Source organism: Patiria miniata, unplaced genomic scaffold (genome assembly GCF_015706575.1).
Source record: "Patiria miniata isolate m_02_andy unplaced genomic scaffold, ASM1570657v1 HiC_scaffold_29, whole genome shotgun sequence".
NCBI classification, from domain to species: domain Eukaryota; kingdom Metazoa; phylum Echinodermata; class Asteroidea; order Valvatida; family Asterinidae; genus Patiria; species Patiria miniata.
The window spans coordinates 23,496,836-23,517,472 of NW_024037068.1; the positions used below are offsets into that span (position 1 = coordinate 23,496,836).

The following is a 20,637-nucleotide window of genomic DNA, read 5'->3' on the forward strand; positions in this document are numbered from 1 at the left end:
AAATCATACAAAGAATTATTTACAAATTCACCCACACACCAGTCTCGCCATTCACCAGTCTTACTCAGGAATTGTTTTTAACTCTGCCGTCTTGTATCGACAACCCTGTCATCTTTGTGATGATATTAATGAATACACGAGTCGCCATGCATCTACGGTTTGCTTGCTACACGGAAGATCAACTCTCAGATTGAACATTCTGGCGCTAGATGCATGAAATTTAAACCTCTCGGGTCAATTGAAGCCAGTAACAAACTGCAATTATCGACAGTTATCGAGAAAGTAAACGCCATTTGTGCTGCTGACAATTTAATTGGCTCAACACTCTCTTCCCCTTTATTGAATTCGTACGAAAGCCCATTAGCGCCACTGCAAGTATATATGTTAAAGATTATGTAATTCGTTATTACGGATTATTAATTCGTTATTACGGATTACTAATTCGTTATTACGGATTATTAATTCGTTATTACGGATTATTTAATTCGTTATTACTGATTATTAATTCGTTATAACGGATTATTAATTCGTTATTACGGATTATTTAATTCGTTATTACGGATTATTAATTCGTTATTACGGATTATTTAATTCGTTATTACGGATTATTAATTCGTTATTACGGATTATTAATTCGTTATAACAGATTATTAATTCGTTATTACGGATTATTTAATTCGTTATTACGGATTATTAATTCATTATTACGGATTATTAATTCGTTATTACGGATTATTTAATTCGTTATTACGGATTATTAATTCGTTATTACGAATTAAGTCTGATGTTCTCACACGTGGAGAGCACGTGACCAGGGGCCTATGTATATGACGCCGCTAGGCGGCGCTATCTTTGCATACAACGTTTGCACTCCTGTGCCATACTTGCCGAGTAATGACTCAGAACGTATGAGTAATTCGTAATAACGAATTAATAATCCGTAATAACGAATTAAATAATCCGTAATTACGAATTAAATAATCCGTTATAACGAATTAGTAATCCGTAATAACGAATTAAATAATCCGTAATAACGAATTAATAATCCGTTATTACGAATTAGTAATCCGTAATAACGAATTAATAATCCGTAATAACGAATTAATAATCCGTAATAACGAATTAAATAATCCGTTATAACGAATTAGTAATCCGTAATAACGAATTAAATAATCCGTAATAACGAATTAATAATCCGTTATAACGAATTAGTAATCCGTAATAACGAATTAATAATCCGTAATAACGAATTAAATAATCCGCAACATATATACTTGCAGTGGCGCTAATGGGCTTTCGTAAATTCGTTTGTATTTTGTAAATATTGTAAATACACAGTTGAAAGGGGTACATTTTGCCTTTGACTGTGATCATGTCGGGGTGCCTTATTGATGATGCTGGGGCATGTTGAGAGTTAAATATCGGCGACAGCCTGAGATTGGTAGGCCTGGGAATTAAGTGTGCGTTGTGTTATTAAACCAAACTCAAACTGCAATAATGTGATGCGATGAAGGCAACATGCTCTTGTTGCCAATCCAATGTTCATGTCGGGGTGCCTTATTGATGATGCTGGGGCATGTTGAGAGTTAAATATCGGCGACAGCCTGAGATTGGTAGGCCTGGGAATTAAGTGTGCGTTGTGTTATTAAACCCAACTCAAACTGCAATAATGTGATGCGATGAAGGCAACATGCTCTTGTTGCCAATCCAATGTTATGCACATAATCGGGCCTTGAAAAAGCAATAAGGATTTTATCCTAACGGCTGTTCGTTACTTTAATGTTTTACAGAAAAGTGCATTTGGCCTTAATTACCATATGAATTGCAATACAAATTCGGCATTATGCATTATTGTCATCATACATTTATTGATGAGCAAAGTAAGGAAGAAACATTTTTTTCTTGGAGGTTGTGTAGCAATAAATCATACAAAGAATTATTTACAAATTCACCCTCACACCAGTCTCGCCATTCACCAGTCTTACTTCGGAATTGTTTTTAACTCTGCCGTCTTGTATCGACAACCCTGTAATGTTTGTGATGATCACAGGCAATGAGTACACCACCATCTTTTCCTAAAAAACAATTGGTTAAAGTGGTCACAAATTGCCTCAGATCGCACCACAGAGCATCTAGAATCCAAAAATTGTTCGGGCCCTTAAGCGGGCCCCGAACCCCAAGCCGTAATTTTTTGGACCCACTTTTTGGGGGGACCAAAATGTTTTTGTCCCCCCCCCACAAACAAATTGTGTTCTGGATCCGCCCTTGCTATAGTGTGAATGATTTTAGGATTTTATTGGCGCTCCCCGTTGAAAATATGGCATGAGCCCCCCCCCCCCCCCCCCCCCCCCCACCACCACCACCACCACCACCACCTATTGATTTTCGGAGGCCTAAGTGTCTGGAAAAAATAACCGGTCAACATTTCAGCACGCCTCCCTGAAAAAAATGTCTGGATCCACCGTGCTAGCCCCCCCCCCCAAAAAATATTGGTTCTAGAACCGCGCCTGGTGATGATATTAATGAATATACGAGTCGCCATACATCTACGGTTTATATGCTTGCTACACAGAAGATCAACTCTCAGATTGAACATTCTGGCGCTAGATGCATGCTTTTAAACCTCTTGGATCAATTGAAGTCAGTAACAAACTGCAATTATGGACACTTATCGAGAAAGAAAACGCCAATTTGTGCTGCTGACAATTTAGTTGGCTCAATACTCTCTTCCCCTTTATTGAATTCGTGTGTATTGTGTCAATATTGTAAATACACAGTTGATGAGGGTACATTTTGCATTTGTCTGTGATTATGTCGGGGTGCCTTATTGATGATGCTGGGGCATGTTGAGTATAAGACGGTATAGGGGAGGACCCAGGTCAATTTGTGACACAACGAAACGGGAGGAATCTTGTCCGGTTTCGCCTCTTGAATATCGGCGACAGCCTGAGATTGGTAGGCCTGGGAATTAAGTGTGCGTTGTGTTATTAAACCCAACTCAAACTGCAATAATGTGATGCGAAAAAGGCAACATGTACTTGTTGCTAATCCAATGTTATGCACATAATCGGGCCTTGAAAAAGCAATAAGGATTTTATCCTAACGGCTGTTCGTTACTTTAATGTTTTACAGAAAAGTGCATTTGGCCTTAATTATCATATGAATTGCAATACAAATTCGGCATTATGCATTATTATCATACATTTATTGATGAGCAAAGTAAGGAAGAAACATTTTTTTCTCAGAGGTTGTGTAGCAATAAATCAAACAAAGAATTATTTACAAATTCACCCTCACATCAGTCTTACCGATATTGTTTTAACTCTGCCGTCTTGTATCGACAACCCTGTAATCTTTGTGATGATATTAATGAATATACGAGTAGCCATATATGCTTGCTACACGGAAGATCTCAGATTGAACATTCTGGCGCTAGATGCTAGATTACTCCTTTGACATATTATGTTTACACCACTTATTCAGATTCGTGAAACGAGACAATCCACTGATATGGCACTGAGGATTCCTTTTACACAAAAAAAAAATATGTTATGCCTCAAGCTTTGCTTTAACTGGTCCAATCATATGGAATAATTTACATGTGCAGTTGAGAACCATGACTTCTCTAACCTCATTCAATCTGAACTACGTAAAACGTTCAGTCAGTAATAATATTTCTACAAATAATTGTGTGTGTATTTGTCGCGGTTTTCTCTGATTATACAAATCTAGATATGTGCTGATCTACGGAGTTAACAAGCTTGGTTGCCATAATAATAAGGAGATAATAAGGAGCCGGATGGGACTAATTTCCCCGCGTTTCAACCCAAAAGGGTTTTGCGCGGGGACTCTCCCCTCCCGTAATCAGCGAATATATTTTTGTTCTTGATGTTACAAGATAGATCCAAATTTGTCGTGTTCACTGAATCCACCTTATAGTAAAGCCCTCACACTGTACATGTAGTTATTATAGTTTTAAATATATTGTATTTACAATATTTGCTTAACAACTATGCATTAATCAAATAATTCAGTCCTTCATTTTTAAGGAGCGCGATCGCGCAGGCGCTCCTACTGCGCTCCCCGACTGTACTGTCTCCGAGCGCAAAAAATAGCGCTCCTCAAAAATCCAAAAATGGGCTCATCAAACACGGGCAGTTTAAATATAAGAATTGATAAAACGCCAAGGATTTTAAGTCTTTAGCTACACGTATTATTCATTTGTATTAATGCCCAAACTCACGTTTATTCTGCGGAATTTTGCTATAAATGAACGAACACTGAGCTCGTACATACCGTCAAAGATCGTGCTTGCACAGCGGCTGTATACTGTACGTGCACTATCTACATATCGCATAGAGCTGCATTGATGTATGAAAACACGTGGGCCCGTACGTGCTAGTGCAGCAGTGACTGGTTCCCGCTGAGAAAACGTCAATTTGTGCTGCTTCTTTCATCTTCAAATAGCAATCAAACCGGCAACTGTCGGTGATTACATACATTTTACATTCCTTTTTCGTAATTAGTATTTCATAAGGAATGTTTGTAATGTCATGCTTAACATTTTTTTTTTGAATTTTTCGTCAATTTGTATTAATCAAAGTAGGCCTAATCAAAAGTTGTGCAGAATCTCCATAAAAAAAATCCATTTCCCAAAGTTAAGTTACATGACCTCAATCGGATACATCGGTTCGGATGGTAAAGCGTCCAGAAAAGATACGTCTTAATTTTTTTTTTTTTTTTTTGGGGGGGGAGATAAAGATATTTTCTGTTTTCAGATGTCAGATTGATTGTATAGCTAAAACAAACAAACGAATACTCAATAAGCATTAGCGGTAACATCCATCTACAAAAATATCCATTTTATTGACCTCAGTTTTTATTTTTACATTAATTAAGATTTACAAGTTTTAATAAAATATTTGTTCAAATTGCGTAAGCGAGCGAATGTACAAAGCCCCAAATAAACAAAACAAAAAAAATCGTTTATATGGACATGAAATACTTTGCTATGACCTATAGCAATTAATGCTAATTACTTGGTGGGACTCGAACCCACGACCTCCTGCTTTCTAGTGCAAAATTCTTACCATTCGATCACCGAGCTTGCGGAATCAGTTGGTTCGAATTGGATGTAGCAGCGGGTACCGCACTTAAACTATTCACAATATGGTTTAGGGTTTATAGATGTCTTTGATTCTTTGATTCTCTATAGTTCATAGGAATCGAACATCACATGCCACGGCCAAATGATATGATGTGTGTGATTTCGGAAATTTGCTGGGTTTTTAGAAAGAATATCGTACCTTAAAGAGGACGAGATGGCGCTCCGAAAATGCATCTTAATCTTATGCCACGATGAGCATCTTCCATACAGTTTGCAGCCAGAACTATTGTTCCATCTAGGCTATATCCTCTAGTAAACGCGCATTGCAATATAATGCATCTATAAAGACGTCTATACTTGCAAATATATTAATGAAAGACTAGAATCTGATCAAATGTAACTACAAAAGGGTACAAACAGGTTTCCCTTAAATAGAAATGTGTTGATAAATGCATGCATACAAAGGTAGACACGCAAAACTTTATGAAATAGCCGTGAACTTATTGTTCGCTATTTTTTGGCCGATACATTTTTTGCTCGACAGTTTTAGTTTGACCAGCAATTTTTTTAAAGTATACTATTCGAATCCTTTTTTTACTTTTTACAAAACAGTGTTCGGTTTTCAAGAATCGACTTCGTGGAAATTGACAACATTATAATTCAGTTTAGCCAATTCTAAAACGAATTTCCTCAGGTCTTTACATGTGAATTCTTTCAGGTATAAATAATCAAGACTTTCAATTTACTTTTCAAAACAAAAGTTCTCCCATGTTTTTCTGCAGTAGAAATAATGCAGATACACTATTAACCTTACGTCTTATTTTACATCTGAATGCAATTATACTTAAAGTAGAAAAATACAAAGCACTCAATACTGCACAGCATTACACAGGGTTTTCTCTGGCCATTTCGTAACCATGATATATTAATTATAGGTATGCCAACAAGTTTTTACATAAGATTCGCAGTTAAGACTGGCAGTTAAGTCAACTTAATTACACCACTCACCCAATTTGTCAAGCCCTCAGATTGTCAGAGATGTATACGAGTCAATTACAAGTCAATTAAAGACCAGTCATAAGTCAGTCACAAGTCAGTTACAAGTCAATCACAAGCGAGTTCGTGATAGGAGAGGATGTACAATGATTCAGGACTGCCTTGGTCACATTTCTTACGATAGCTTGCGACTTGTACATCACTGGACTTCTGATCGACTTGTGAAGACTTGATCCTAACAATCAGAGTTATAAGAGAACGTTTTTAAAGAACATGCAAAGAACTTTAAAAACAGAACCCTTTCAAGAAAAAACACAATAATTTACAGAGTTGAAATTGACAAAACAAAATTAAGAAATTAAAAATGGCTACGAAATACAAAAATAAAATAAAGCATGGCCTCTCAATGCCAAATTATTATTTCAAATTATGTAAATTTACAATATATGCAGCACAGTCGCGATATCAAATCCTGACCTAACAATCTACTTATCCGCCCCTTAATTGTGTTTATCAATTCCATAATTGAAAACCAAAATCGTCAATACCATAATTAGATTTCACTAACGCCAACAGTTTGTACACATAGCGATTCCAGACCCTACAAACTCCACCAGGGTTTTCAGCAGGAGTTAAAAGGTAAACCTGCAACTTGAAAGTGAAAGGAAAAAGAACTAGTTTTTGTGTCCATGCAAAGTGGTACTTTTATTTGGGGATTCATGAGGAAATCTGTTTCAAAAATTTCTTTGGAGCAATGCATGCAGAGCTAGCTACATGTATGAGCACGTACCTATTTGCTAATGATCAGTTCTGATGTGGCCGATGGCATTTCTTGCTAATTCTAATCTATCCCATGGCAATGCTTAATATTAAATAATGACAATTTATGCTGTATAATCCATCTTATTTTTAATATATATATATATAAATTAATTTATGTTCCTGTGGGTCAAGTGGCAACAAACCTCTTCTAATATTACTTTCAAATTAAAAAAAAAAATATCAAGTAAGCCCTTGTTCCCAAAGATTAGTCATTTTTGCATATTTGGATCACTTTTTTATCATTAGTGATATTTTGTCGTTTGTGCAGCCATCTAACTCCGCTACAACAACATCCCGTTATTTCACCTTGCACCTTTATCTAAAATCAATGTGCAACATACTTTATCTTTGTACTTGTTTTCCCAAAATCCGATTGACCCAAACCCTACTTCTCAAACTTGTGAATTGCTTAGGAAGCGTACTTGAGTCAACAACTGGATCAACAAAGATATAAGAGGGATGGCTGTATAAGAGGAATAAAAAACAAATTCAGTCTTGCGTCAAGTTTAACATAAGCACGGGACACCCCCCCCCCATGCTGATTGAACAAAAAAAAATATGTGACACATGAACAATAAAAATCCTTTTAATTGTTTCCACCCTTCACGAATATGCCAGGCTAAGAAGTTTTGTTAAACCAAGATAGGGGGGAGTGTCAGGCTTACTTTCAGTCTCCTGACGACGGGCAGAGTATGGGCTCCGTGCGCCAACAAAAGAGGGCGTCCTTTTTAGCTAGCAACGACGTCCCATGGGCGGGACACATACATTTCACTGGTTGACGCACGTGCACCGTTCCTTGTGTGATGCACGTACACCAGGGGATTTGTACTATGTACACGCAGTGGCCACGCTTCGCAGCAAAATGTTGCAGTCAGGCAAGATGGCGTCATCCATCACCCCCAACTGTACTTTCTTTGCCGGTGAAGGGGTACTTGTGAACAGAGCGGATACTGTCCGAAACATTGACTTTCCCCCGGTTCTTTTGAGAACCTCACAAACTCTTCAATGAGACTTTTCACATGGTGCTTAAGTAAACCATGATACAACAATAGTTGATATGCAGTGCAGGATACCAACAAAATTGGTCATGACATGTATGTTGCTTTTGACTGGTTTCCAGCCGATTTTTTTTGCTGGGAAACTTACTAAGCAGTATTACTTTTGATAATCAGCTATAAAACATTGGGCCCTGGTCTTTCTATTATTTTTTACATTGTCCTCACCCGGGCATTTTTGCTGGTTCCTGCACAATCACGAGTGTAGAAATTCACAGTTGTCAACCAGTCAACAGTCGCACGCGGCGCGGACGCAGCGCACAGAAGGGTACACGCACACTGTTGCTTTTGTTGACAATGACACTGTTGCCATTGTTGACAATGGCAGCCTCGAGCAGCGCGAGATTTGCTTCGGTAAGAGAGATAAAGACAGTGTCTTCAAAACGTTTGCAGATCAAGTCGGCCTGATATAAATAATAATATTGGATGGCCTTTTTTCGGGGATACAAAAATATATTGCACTCGCTATAACAATGCTGCAATACCTTGTGCAATATATTCTGGTATCCTCTAAGAGCCATCCATTATTATATAATTATATATGTAGAAAAATGTTTATGCTATAAAAATATACGACTTACTGCCAAATTTTCTGCTTCGCTTTCAATATCACGAAACCTTAGTTCCTTTTTCCTTTTATATTACATTTCCCCTATTCCCGTTCCTAATCCTCATTTGTTATCTACAGCTTTACAGAGCACTATGCATAAAAAAATCATCATAATATCTATATTCAGCTCAATTATTCTGAAAGACATTGCTTGCGCCGACATACTTCTTTTAGTTTTATCCTTGCATAATGTGCCAGTCGAAGCGACCGTTGGGGGCGTGCGTCAGCGTCGCAAACGGCGGGGTGATCAGATCCCAGATACCAAAGTCTTGATACTCCTGAAGGGCGACAGCTCCACAATACGGGATCTGCAGGAGATAAAATACTCCTAATCAGGTAAATGGCGGGGAAAGTGCTGTAAGAACAGTGTGTTCTGCACTAAAGCCCCCCTCCCCAACAGCCCCTCCCCCTAACAGCCCCTCCCCCTTCCCCCTTCTGTCTTTATCTAAAAAAGGAAAGAAAACAGGCAACAAGATAAAAGAAAAGTAAAAGAAGAAACTAGATGGAGTGCAGGCATCCAACCAAAGGCGGATCCAGAACACAATTTTTTTGGGGGGGGCCAAAAAAATTTTTGGACCCCCAAAAAAGTGGGTCAAAAATTTTTTGGATTCTAGATGCTCTGTGGTGCGATCTGAGGCAATTTCTGACCACTTTAATCAATGTTTTTTTGAGGAAAAGATGGTGTACTCATTGCCTGCCTTTATTGCGATGTCACATAAAAAAAAAAAAAAATTGGTCTCGTTTTTTTTTGGGGGGGGGGGCATGGCCCCCTTTGGCCCCCCCCCTGGATCCGCCCTTGCATCCAACTAGGCCAGAAGCCAGGAATGGGTTGGGGAGAAGGGGGGAGACCATAACCTACTAGTGCTACTACTAGTCGGCCACGCAGCAGCCGCTTACAAGGTTTCTCCGAATGGGCAGCCTCACAGATCTTTTTGGATGCAAGGATAACATCTTTAGAGAGTAGTCTGGCAATCACCCACCCAAAATTAACACATGGGTCCATTTTCCAGCTGTCCATTAAAAAACTTCTCATTCATAAATACCTACCGGTGTTACAGTTTATCAACCATGTGACAGTCAGGAGTCTGTCACATGGGTGGTATTAAAACACACCACTGGAAATTATTAAACCACTGAAAAGTGTTCCAAACCAGTCATTCAGCCACATGCGCCGCTCCACATGCACCCAGTATGCACAATGCACCCAGCTACATGTGCATGTACAACACAGCAACATGAACTTTTTGTACAAGTACACATGTACAGGCCTAGTGCTTGAGTGCACTATGCATACTGCATGCACCATAAAAATAACCAAAACATGGACAGCAATATCATAATAATGAAACAAAATCTTTGGATTGTGTCAACTCAATAACTTTTGGGGGTTTGATGGAAAGGGTATTCATAACTTTGGGTCTGGCTATTGTTAACGACCAGGCCCCAAACCAGTTTCAAACCATACGTTTATAACTCCTCAAACCACACTCTTTTCCCCTTAATTACTGTCAAAACCAAGGAAAAAAAGTCATGTTTGGATATCATAAGTTTCAATAGAACTGCAAGAAGAGTCTCGTTACATTTGGTAAGCCTTGTGTTAATCAAATTTTCCCAACTGCTATTTTGAATAGACGATCAAAGCCCTAGGTTTCAGAGTTTCACTCTGACTGACACTAACCTTCTGTACTATCTTGGAGAACTCTAGCGCTGGTCTTGCTGACAAGCCTTGCAGGTATCGTGTGCATCCATCTAGACTACTAGCATGACCCACGATCAGGATATCACCTGTGGAAGTTTGAAAACACAAAAGATGTGTTCTCAATATAAGCTCTAAACAACAACAAAATAGCCTTATTTACCAACAGTTCAGCAAGGAAGAAAGTACCTGTAGACATAATAATATGGATTTATAGACTCGGTTAGCTTGCATATCAACCAACCAGGTTAGGCTTAGCTTTCATCACCGGCCAGTTTAAGTACTGGCCAGCCTAGCCCAGCCCCTTTGAGGCCGGTTGGATCCTTGGCCGGTATTTTAGCCACTTTCAGCCGGTTACAAGGCCGCTCTTGCTCCAGTATCTCGTCGGCACTCAACAAACAACAGCGGATTAAATACCCGTCATTGTTGGGTCCCAGATGTTGGACCTGCAATTATCAGGCATGAACACTATAGATCGCGTATAGTGGGTGGGTGCCTCAGCCAGAGTCTGGCTGGTTGCTCGGCCGGTTTGAAGAGGATTAAATGGAGTAATTGCAGAATACCCCGCCACTTGGAAAATACACCCTAAAATCTCTGGCTACGTGGTTGGAATCAGTGGAAAAGAAACAATTCAAGTCTATTGCCAGCTATGCGGATACTGAGTGGGGGTCCCCTTGAGAGCGAAGCAACACAAAAGAAATGGGGGATGCTGAAAAAATTCTAAGTCCAAACCAACTATATTGTTGCCGGCTACGCGGCTAGGGAGTGGGAGTCCCCTTGATAATGCTTGAGAACGAAGCAACACAAAAGGAATGGGAGTTGCTGAAAAATTCCAAACGAACTACCAAGTTGCCGGCTACGCGGATACAGAGTAGGAGTGCAGTGGAGCATGACGTGTGTAGGCCTGGTACGTACAGGTAACGCTGAGAAGGTTTGTTGAGGGCAATCGACCGTGACTCCGTAGCCGGCTACGAGGTGCATAGATCTAGTGGCGGGGTATTCTGCAATTGTGCCGATTAAACTAACCGGCAAAGCTACCGGCTGGCCTGTACTTAAACCGGCCGGTGATGGAAGATAAGCCTTAACTATCACGGTGCGATTTAATAGTGTCCCTGATCATCCGGTCAATGAAAACATTCAAAAGTCCATCTCAGCTCCCTGGGGAGTATACAGCTAGATGCTGTCGTATAGACTCAACAGGCTTAATCAAACCCATATTCTCTCCTCACAGGTACCCATTTACTTCTGAGTGGGGAGAAGCAATGAGTGATATAAAGTGTCGGGCCCAAGGACACGAGATATCTGTTTGTAAACATTGACGTTGGTCTAGGCAACAAGACCGTAGCATTTTCAGTGTTTTCTTTTTTTTATCAAATAAAAATTTCCCAAATCAGTTTCTTGGATCCCCCTTTTGTTACACTCGGGAGAATTGTGCGTCAATATAGAAGTAAATATTTATTTTGTTTTAGTTAAACCATACTGAAGACCTGAACTTATACTTTAATAGATCTAATGTAGTCATAAAATGATGTATGCGAGCATGTTGATTGCAATTTAAGACATGTTGTTCTTCTTAATGGGCGATTCGTGATGATGTGTCATGTGACTATAATTAGTTCTATATCAGTGGTCATTTTATAAAACAGGGCCTTGGCCTTGGCCTTAGTCTTGAGGCTTGAAGGTCTAGGCCCTGGCCTTGGCCTTGAGGGTCAAAGCCTTGGCCTTGGCCTAGAAGGTTTAAGCCTTTGCTCCAACACTGTCAGATAGATTACTTAAAGTCAGATTTTGCATTAGACTTCACACATGTACTGGTATGTCCCTATTTAAGTTCATCACCGCAAACGTGATGAACCTTCTGTGGCTTACATTTGGCTTTTACGACTATGCACCTGATCTTTATGAACTACATTTGATCTAAATAAGGGACCGTGACCATTCAGCCCTGGTATGAAAAGGGCCCCCCGGTACCTCGTCCGGTCCAGAGCCAGTCCGGTCTTCAGCCCAGTCTCGTCCGGTACATGGTCCTGTCTGACCAGAAGTTTTGAAATCAGTCAGGCGCATCAATTTATTGCCCTTCGGAGAACGGCCAGAGCAGAACAATAGCAGACTTACCAGATTAAAGACAAAATCCTTCCAAACGCCTTGGTAATATACGGTCCCATTGTGCGCGAAACCGCATGGCAGGGGTTTTGATCTGTGCCGACGAAAGTGTTAAATTGTTTCGCGCTGAGAGATGAAAACCACAAGCAGGTTTCTTCTGGGACATATTACATGTGTCAATACTTGCAAACAATAGACCCCAGGATGGAGGAGTTCCTGATTAGCAACTGGACCAGCTCCTAGGCCGGTAGCTGGGACGGTGCGAAAGGACTTCTTGGGAGGGGACGAGCTTACCGGGGGGCCCTTTTCATACCAGGGCTGAATGGTCACGGGCCCTAACCTACATTTAACCATCAAACCACCATTTGACCAGTATGTCCACCATTTGACCTTTTGACAACCCACCTCTTGACCCCATGACCTACCTTTAGGATGCTCCTTGATCTCCCGCCTCAGCAGCGTGTCTCCCCTCTTGTAGTAAGACTGGCAGTTCTCTTGCAGGCTGAGATCTGAGGCCGAGATCAACTCCTTGTAGTTCATGTCTACAGACAGCCCGTGGGCCTCCAGCTCGGCAAGGGTCATCCATTTTGGGAAGACACCCTTGCACCAGGCCAGCCACTCAAAGAGGGAAGTGTCCACTCGGATCTTGAGTGGCTCCAGAGGATTCAGGCCTGTAAAAAAAGAATAATGTTTGCAAGTTGTTATCAATACTTCACTGGTAGTGGTGCACCAAAGGGGCCGCTGACCTCAGGGTTGCTTGAGCTTTCCTCCCAAGCCCTAGTCTACATGTATGTAATAGAACATTGCGAAGCAAGAGTCTATGATATCCATAGAGCTATATTAAATTACTACAGCGCTAACTCGATGTACAAAGTAATGCCTGAATGGGCGCATCCATGTTTGTGCACAAACCTATGGAGACCTAGATATTTTGTACGGCTTTTGTACGGCTATTTGCATATCTGCGTTTGTATTCCGTTCCGGTGCGTCATCGATGCTGATACGCCTAAAACCGAAACGCACAATCAGCAAATGAGCGTTTCATTTTGCTCTACGCAAACAGCGCAACGTGTGCGCGTCCCTGGGCCCTCCACTGCAGATGCTTTTCGCCTTGACGTTATTTGAACCGTCATGACGCGCTGAAGTTGTCTGCGTATGTTCTACTTGCGCGTTGCACGTAGAGTACACTTTTAAAATTCAATAATCCATCTATTTTGATTGTGTTCTACAAACACGCACATAAATTCAAAATGTCTGCGCCCAGAGGGGCTTCAAAGCGTCTCCGCACGCAAGAATGAAGAGTTAGCGCTCTAGTAATTTAATATAGCTCTATGATGATATCTGATCAGATTTGCTGATTAATTATGCAAGACAGCCGCCTCTTGACCTCTAGATTTTGACCAATCAGCAGGCACTTTGTATATCCGGTCCTCGGTCATTCACCTGTTGTCGCGTCATAAAAAACGTAGATACGACATTAATACGATGTGAATTGAGCAAACAAAGGCTGCAGTCACTTGCTCTGCATCATGTTATGCGATACGCCTAGTCTCGGTTCTCGACGCTCCTTGTATTTTTATTCAACGAGCGCACAATCAACCCACCCAAAACCATTATTACGAACCATCGCTGATAGAGGGCGCTATCTCACACAGACCGCTATCACAGGAGCCTGTGATAGCGGTTTGTGTGTGATAGCGGTTAGTGGCTGATAGCGGTCTGTGTGTGATAGCGCTCTCTATCAGCGTTAGTTCGTGATAATGGCTTTGGGTGGGTTGATTGTGCGCTCGTTGAATAAAAACACAAGGAGCGTCGAGAACCGAGACTACAATACGTGTCTAGGTTTTATAGATCTCTGCCCGGCCGTTGTTGCATTAAAAAATTCTCCAATCGAATTAACCAATCAAAACTTTAGTCCAGATTCTGGAAATAAATGACGTCACGATTTAGTAAAGTCGACTCCGATTGGCTGGGGCGCGGGGTCGCATACATCTGCATGTTTAGCTATACCAGACATGTCAAACATTGGACCAGAGACAGGGCTCCGTGGTGAACGGGTGATACTCGGACTACCCAGCTCCAACCCCAAAAGGAAAACAAGTAAGGAACAACTGATGGTGATAGGGCTGTCCCGAATATACCAAATATTTGATCATCAACTGAATATTAGAATAGCTTTTTGCCACTTTGAATATTCAAAAACCAAAAAAACAACATACACACACAGGACTGTGATGTTACTTTATCATACAGTTGCGACGTTTCATAGAAAATATGTGATTAAGTTACATACATGGTTGGAAAGCCCACAATGTACTGATGTAAGCTTTCATTTGGTATATAATTGAGCTCCATTGCCCCTCCCATTCTGGAGACATGACGTACATGTATTTACATATTAATTACTTCCTTGGAGTTCAAATTACACAACTGAGAAAACAGGCTTTGAAATAGCTGGCTTTGTTGTAGAACAACAGAACGATGCACACAAAATGGTTGTTTATTCCACTCTGTTCATCAAAATCAACATTTCTGTGAATGAAACCTGAAACTGTAGGTATTAAAGATGTCATGACATAAAATGAAAATCACATTTTGATGAAATTTTCACCCTCTCAATGTTGAGCGGGCCATTACACAATAATGCACAGTGCGACTTAATACCCTTTTTTGTGGAGCCAGTCACATATGTGACCCGCTCTGCAAAAATGAGTCTGATGTCGCATAATTTGAATTCAAGCTGTTGCCATTTTGAAATGGAAACAGTAAAAATTTGCTCAAAATTTCGATTTTTTGTTTTTGTTTTATTTTGGTTGTTTGATAGTTTTAGTTCCAATATCTTACACAGAAATGTAAATATTGTAAGAAAAAGAAAAAAAATATGAATCTTTGGTGCTTTTCTTGGTTAGTTACAGTGTATTTGTCATTTTTCAAAGCCTTTTTTCTCCATTGAGACACTTCTAGCTTTGCAAAAACTTGACAGAATGAAACAAGCACAACAATGCAACCAAATGTCCTAGAGAGGTCCGTGATATACCAAATGAAAGCTTATTTCATTCCCATTTTATTTATGTAGTTAACTCAAAATGTCAGTTTTGCCACAACAGACTCATTTTTGCGGAGTGGGTCACATATAGCTCTACCAATATTCTGTTTGGAATCTGTCATTAGAAACTTAAATCTGGTATTTTGTAGTGTTGAATAAAGAGTGAACAATGGTTTGTGCTTCAAAAATATTGTGTGCTTAGGGGCTCCACGAATACTGCCCCACAGCTTGCTAAAAAATCTACGTGTCATATGGCATTTTATGGGTTTTACAGTTATGAGAAACACCTGTCTCCTTCAAGCAGGAGCCCATCTCAATTCATATCTGGGACGAGTTCCGGACAAATTGCCGACATTGTATCGGGTATACATTGCAGGATTCTGAACAACTTTCCTGCAATCTTCCCGCAATGAAGTTATCAGTATTGGCGAGTCAAACGGTCGTTATTAAAAACTCCCCCAGAACATGTCTGGGACAAAGGCAGAGCTTCTTCCAGACAAAGTGAATGATTCTACCCGCTACTTTGTCCGACACTCATCCCGGATATGAATTGGGACGGGTCCTAAATAGAACACAAGACAGCAATGTTTATGAGAAGGAATCCGTTACCATCTATGACAGCCTTGGCAGTCTCCACGCATCGGAGAGCCGGGGAGGAGTAGACATGAGATATGACGATGCCGTTTTCTCTCATGCTTTCACCTGTTACGAGAACCATGAGTACAACAAGACGTAAATTGTCATATTAGCCAAATAAACTTGAGTGGAATTTACAAAAAACAAAGACTTTATTGATTCTGACTGTTAATTAAATGATTGACACTTTGATATCTTCTTTTCAAAAGGATTGAGGGAGTTTTTCCAGGAGAAATGACAGCACTGCATGATTGAACAATTATTCATGAGTACGATCAGAATTGTGTAAACTTCCAAGCACATGTGATATTCATGCTACAAACAAACTGTACAAATGTAGATGGCGCTACACGAGTTGGATTTTTAATTTTGTCAGCTCCGTCACAGTCAACTCCGTCACGTTTTACCGTGACGGATATGATTTCATGAAGTTTTCTTTAGTCGATAAAAGTAATAAAATAAGGATGATAATGAATAGGGTTTATCATGTTAACAGCCCCTCTATTTACTAGTTATTATTCATGTTCATACTTTAAAAGCTCTCATTTGAATTTACTCGGCTTCACATTCATTCAGATATTGTCATTTCCGTCACAAAAGGTGTGACGGATATGATTTTTGCATTTTTTCCTATGCTACAACACTGAAAATTGAATCTTGATAAAATGGTTAAAACTCCCGTAAAGATTGCGCCGTGCGCTAATTATAGTTGCCGTACAACATAATGATCGCATCCCATGAAAGAAATTCAACATTTGAAAAAAACAATTTTCAACATTTTCAAAAGGCCCAAAGTAGACACTTACTGAGGAATGACCCATGTGCAAGTCATGCCAGTCAACGTGGCATTTCATGCAGATTCTGCTAACACCACAGTGCGTGTAAAACAGGCAGAGCTGTTCTTGCAAAATATCACGCTTTGCTCAGCTCAATATAAATAATTGTAACATAGTGTAATATAAAGTTTGATAACGTGGGCAAATTTTGATAAGTTTTGTGCAGTAAAGATTAATGATGACTTTTCTTGTCCAATAACCGTGCGCACCATTATGGGAGCGCTGTAAAGGGCGCCCCCACACAATTTTTTTCCACTAAAAAATCTGTAATCCGATTGTAAAAACAAAAAAATGGCCTTAAATTTAAATAAAATGGACAGTAATCATTTACATGTGGCTGGGCTTATACTGGCAGGGAACTTTTTCAAATCCCCCCAAAATTCTCTGAAAACGTCCTGGTGGATTATAAAGGATTGGGGATAGCACAGCTTAAAGGGAATGTACATGATTGGCTTTTGCTGTAATTTTCGGAAATGAACTATTTGAGGGGTAAGTATAATAGATCAAATATTGTTACACTGACATGTTTGAATTTTTGTGTTCAAAAATGCTGGAAAAACCAAGAAAACAAAAATGTTCAAGTAGTCTGGTTTCCTGACTCCACTAATGATGAAATGGATCAATTTATAGATGCTGGAAAATTGTAAATTAAGGGAACCAGTCTAGCTGGCCTGCACCCATTCATGAACATGTAGCCAATAGCAAACTAAATTTGGACTGAAAAAAATGGTAAATTTGGAGCAGTAGTTGAAAAATAGTTAGGTTTTTCCAACGGTGGTCGGCCGACCACCGTTAAAAATTTATACAAAATACCACTTTTCTTAAAAATGGCTTCACACCAGGTGCCAACATTTTACAGGATGCTTTAGACTGGCATTTATCAACATCCTAGTAAGGTATTTCGTAAAAATGTGTTAGTTTTGTTTTACGATGTTTGCAAATGTTGTATATTCCCTTTAATTCTCACCGGTCAATCTTGCCTGGAACTTGCCCACCTCAGTGATAGGAGAGTCCTTACTGAATGCCAGTGACCCACCGGACCGTACCGGAACTCTCTTTGGCATATTCAAATTCTTCCTGTTGTACTTTCCTGCCGAAAAAAGTAAACATTTCATATAATTACAAGTCACCTTAAAAGACTCCAGAGACTCAAGAACTGGGCAGCTCGCCTAGTCTACAGGACTAACCTAAGACAGGATTCCACTCCTTTGCTGCAGTCACTACATTGGTTTTATTTATTTTTATTTTATTTTGTTTTATTTATTATCCACATCCAACAGTAGAAAAAACCGGACTGGTTTAAAAATATTAGAAAATTATTTTTAAAAAAAATATATACATATAAACACAAATATGTTCAAAAAGAATCATTACAAAAAATATATATTGATGTTATAAAAACAAACTAAAAACAAATTACATATATGTATATAGAGATGAAACGAGCACTGTGAATTGTGATAGGAGACGATTTCATTGGATATGCATATATGGATATATAAAATGCTAAAAAGTAATGGATAAAAAAAAAGACACAACGCACATATACTTGAGACAAACACAAAACAAACAAACAAAATAACAAAAAGAAGAGAAAAAAAAGAGAGTAAAACAAAACAACAAACGTAACTTAACAAAACAAAAACAAGACAAGACAAGGAAAACAAAGTAAAACAAAAAAATAAAACAAACAGAGCAAGACAGAACAAAACAAAACAAAAAACAAAAATCCAAACCAAGCAGAACAGAACAAAACTGAACAAAACAATACAGAACAAAAAAGTAAGGAAAATGTACACTAAGAAAAAAACAAGATAGCAAAAATTTTGTTACAGAAATAAAAATAATAAAAACGAATCACATGAAAGATGATTACCCATCTCCAAACAAATTCGTTACAAGTTATTACTTTTGATATACCAATCATTTCACAACCAGTCAACAGAATATATGCAGTCCTGCATTTGCCCATGTTCCCCCAGACCAAACCTCCGTTCTAGTTCTAATCCTTTTCACCTGACTTCCCCACGTACCCACAACAAAGCTGGTGACAGAACCTTCACAGTCACTGAAGTGAAGCAGTGGAATAGTCTGCCCTTTTCCATTCAAAATGTCAAACCTCTCGAGCAATTCAGGTAGCTGATCAAGACCCATTTATTCCACCAATAATCAATTGATTGTCTATTCTACCTGTTTCTATTATTTAAGTTAAATTGTTTATTTACTTTAATTGTTCATTATTTGTAAGCGCTGTGATTTAGTTTACTAATAAGAGCATTCTTTAATGCCGATTATTATTATTAGGAATTAGAACCTACGTGCCTTGCAGTAAGGCCAAAAAAATAAATAAGTCGGTCTCTGGTCAGCGCGCGCGTCGATTTTAATCATGCGCGTCGATCTTTTTTTCCCCCAATATGTTCCGCGGTAGCTCCAACAGCGCCCTCTATTTCCGCACCTCCTCAATTTTTTTTACCAAAGAGCACCAAGGAATGGGAAATTGCACCAAGGCAAATGATCGAAAGCACCAAGGCAAATTATGGAGGACACCAATGTACATGAGGACACCAAAAAAGCAAAATAGTACCCCACCTTGTCTATACAATCCAAGCTTGAAGAAAAAAAAAAAAGCAAAAAAAAAAAAAAAAGCCGCGTCGCCGCGTCAATTCCGGAACTTTGGTCTGACCAGAGACCGAATATTTATTTTTTTGGCCTAATATTCCATTGAAACTACTGAATTATTCATGATATTGCTTCACCCACCTAGGTTCTCCGAGAGACTGATTGCAGTGCGATGCATTGCTAGCAGGGTGCAAAGTATGCATAACTACATGCAATTTAACTTGAATGTGTTCTGTCTTCATTTAAAGAACCATCGATATCAGACTTTTCAATCATCGATATATTGGAAATCCACTATCGAGAATATTCGATATATCGATTATCCCATGTAAAAGTTAAAGACCATAAAGATGACACTTTGTTAAAAGAAATATTCTACAGCTTTCTCTGGAGCATGTATTGCTCAAACTTTTTATAACAAATCTCAGCACTGAGAGGTTGTCCAGGGCAGCGTCTGTTTGAGGTTTTACATTGGGGGAGACCCCAAATTCAAGTGAACGCAGAACACAAAGCGGAGCCGCTGGGCATTTCACGATGTTTTTATTTTGAGTCACAACCACAAGTTGCCGCCGAGTTTTATTTCATTATACAGCAAAAGTTAAACACAAAGCAAAAGCACAAACGGGAGATTTATTTTGACGATAATCTGACGTATTTTCGATATCATTCCTCAATATGGAAAATTTTGATGGTTCGAAACGATTACAACATTGTCATCGGTGATATCGATAACACTATAATATTGAATAATTGAGTAATATCAATATATCGACCGTGCTTATCTTTCTTTAAACCTCAAGCACCATTGACAATGTGTTCAGGAGCCAATCCCCGTAGTTTTTCCAAACTTTCTCTTGTATTTTTGGCAATATTTACCATTATCATCGAATGAATGCTGTAGCCACTGCTGACCAAACGTGATGTCCACTCTCTCAGCGTGCCGTATCACAAACAGCCTGCGCGGCGTGGTGGGCAGATCGGTCGTCGTGGCAAGAGGAATGCTGTTGGATCGCGCCGGCGTCTTCGTTAGCTTAAAGAGCTGTGGCAAAGAAGAGAAAATACAACAGTGTTCAAGTCAATAGAAAATGATCAGGAATTCTTCAAACAAATCTGA

The 20,637-nt window shown here is 39.4% G+C and overlaps 1 protein-coding gene across 1 annotated transcript in view; it reads right to left on the minus strand.

Annotated features, from left to right (window-relative positions):
• Positions 1-8,084: 8,084 nt before the first annotated feature.
• The window catches only part of LOC119735766 (ubiquitin-associated and SH3 domain-containing protein B-like), a 30,036-nt gene continuing 17,483 nt past the window's right edge, over positions 8,085-20,637 (minus strand). The window contains exons 8-13 of the mRNA XM_038209683.1: positions 20,400-20,562; positions 17,872-17,994; positions 16,042-16,134; positions 12,812-13,057; positions 10,269-10,375; positions 8,085-8,898 (exon numbers count right to left, since the gene is read on the minus strand). Coding sequence (XP_038065611.1) covers positions 8,767-8,898; positions 10,269-10,375; positions 12,812-13,057; positions 16,042-16,134; positions 17,872-17,994; positions 20,400-20,562 — 864 coding nt within the window. The 3' untranslated portion in view covers positions 8,085-8,766. The remainder of the gene's footprint in view (positions 8,899-10,268; positions 10,376-12,811; positions 13,058-16,041; positions 16,135-17,871; positions 17,995-20,399; positions 20,563-20,637) is intronic.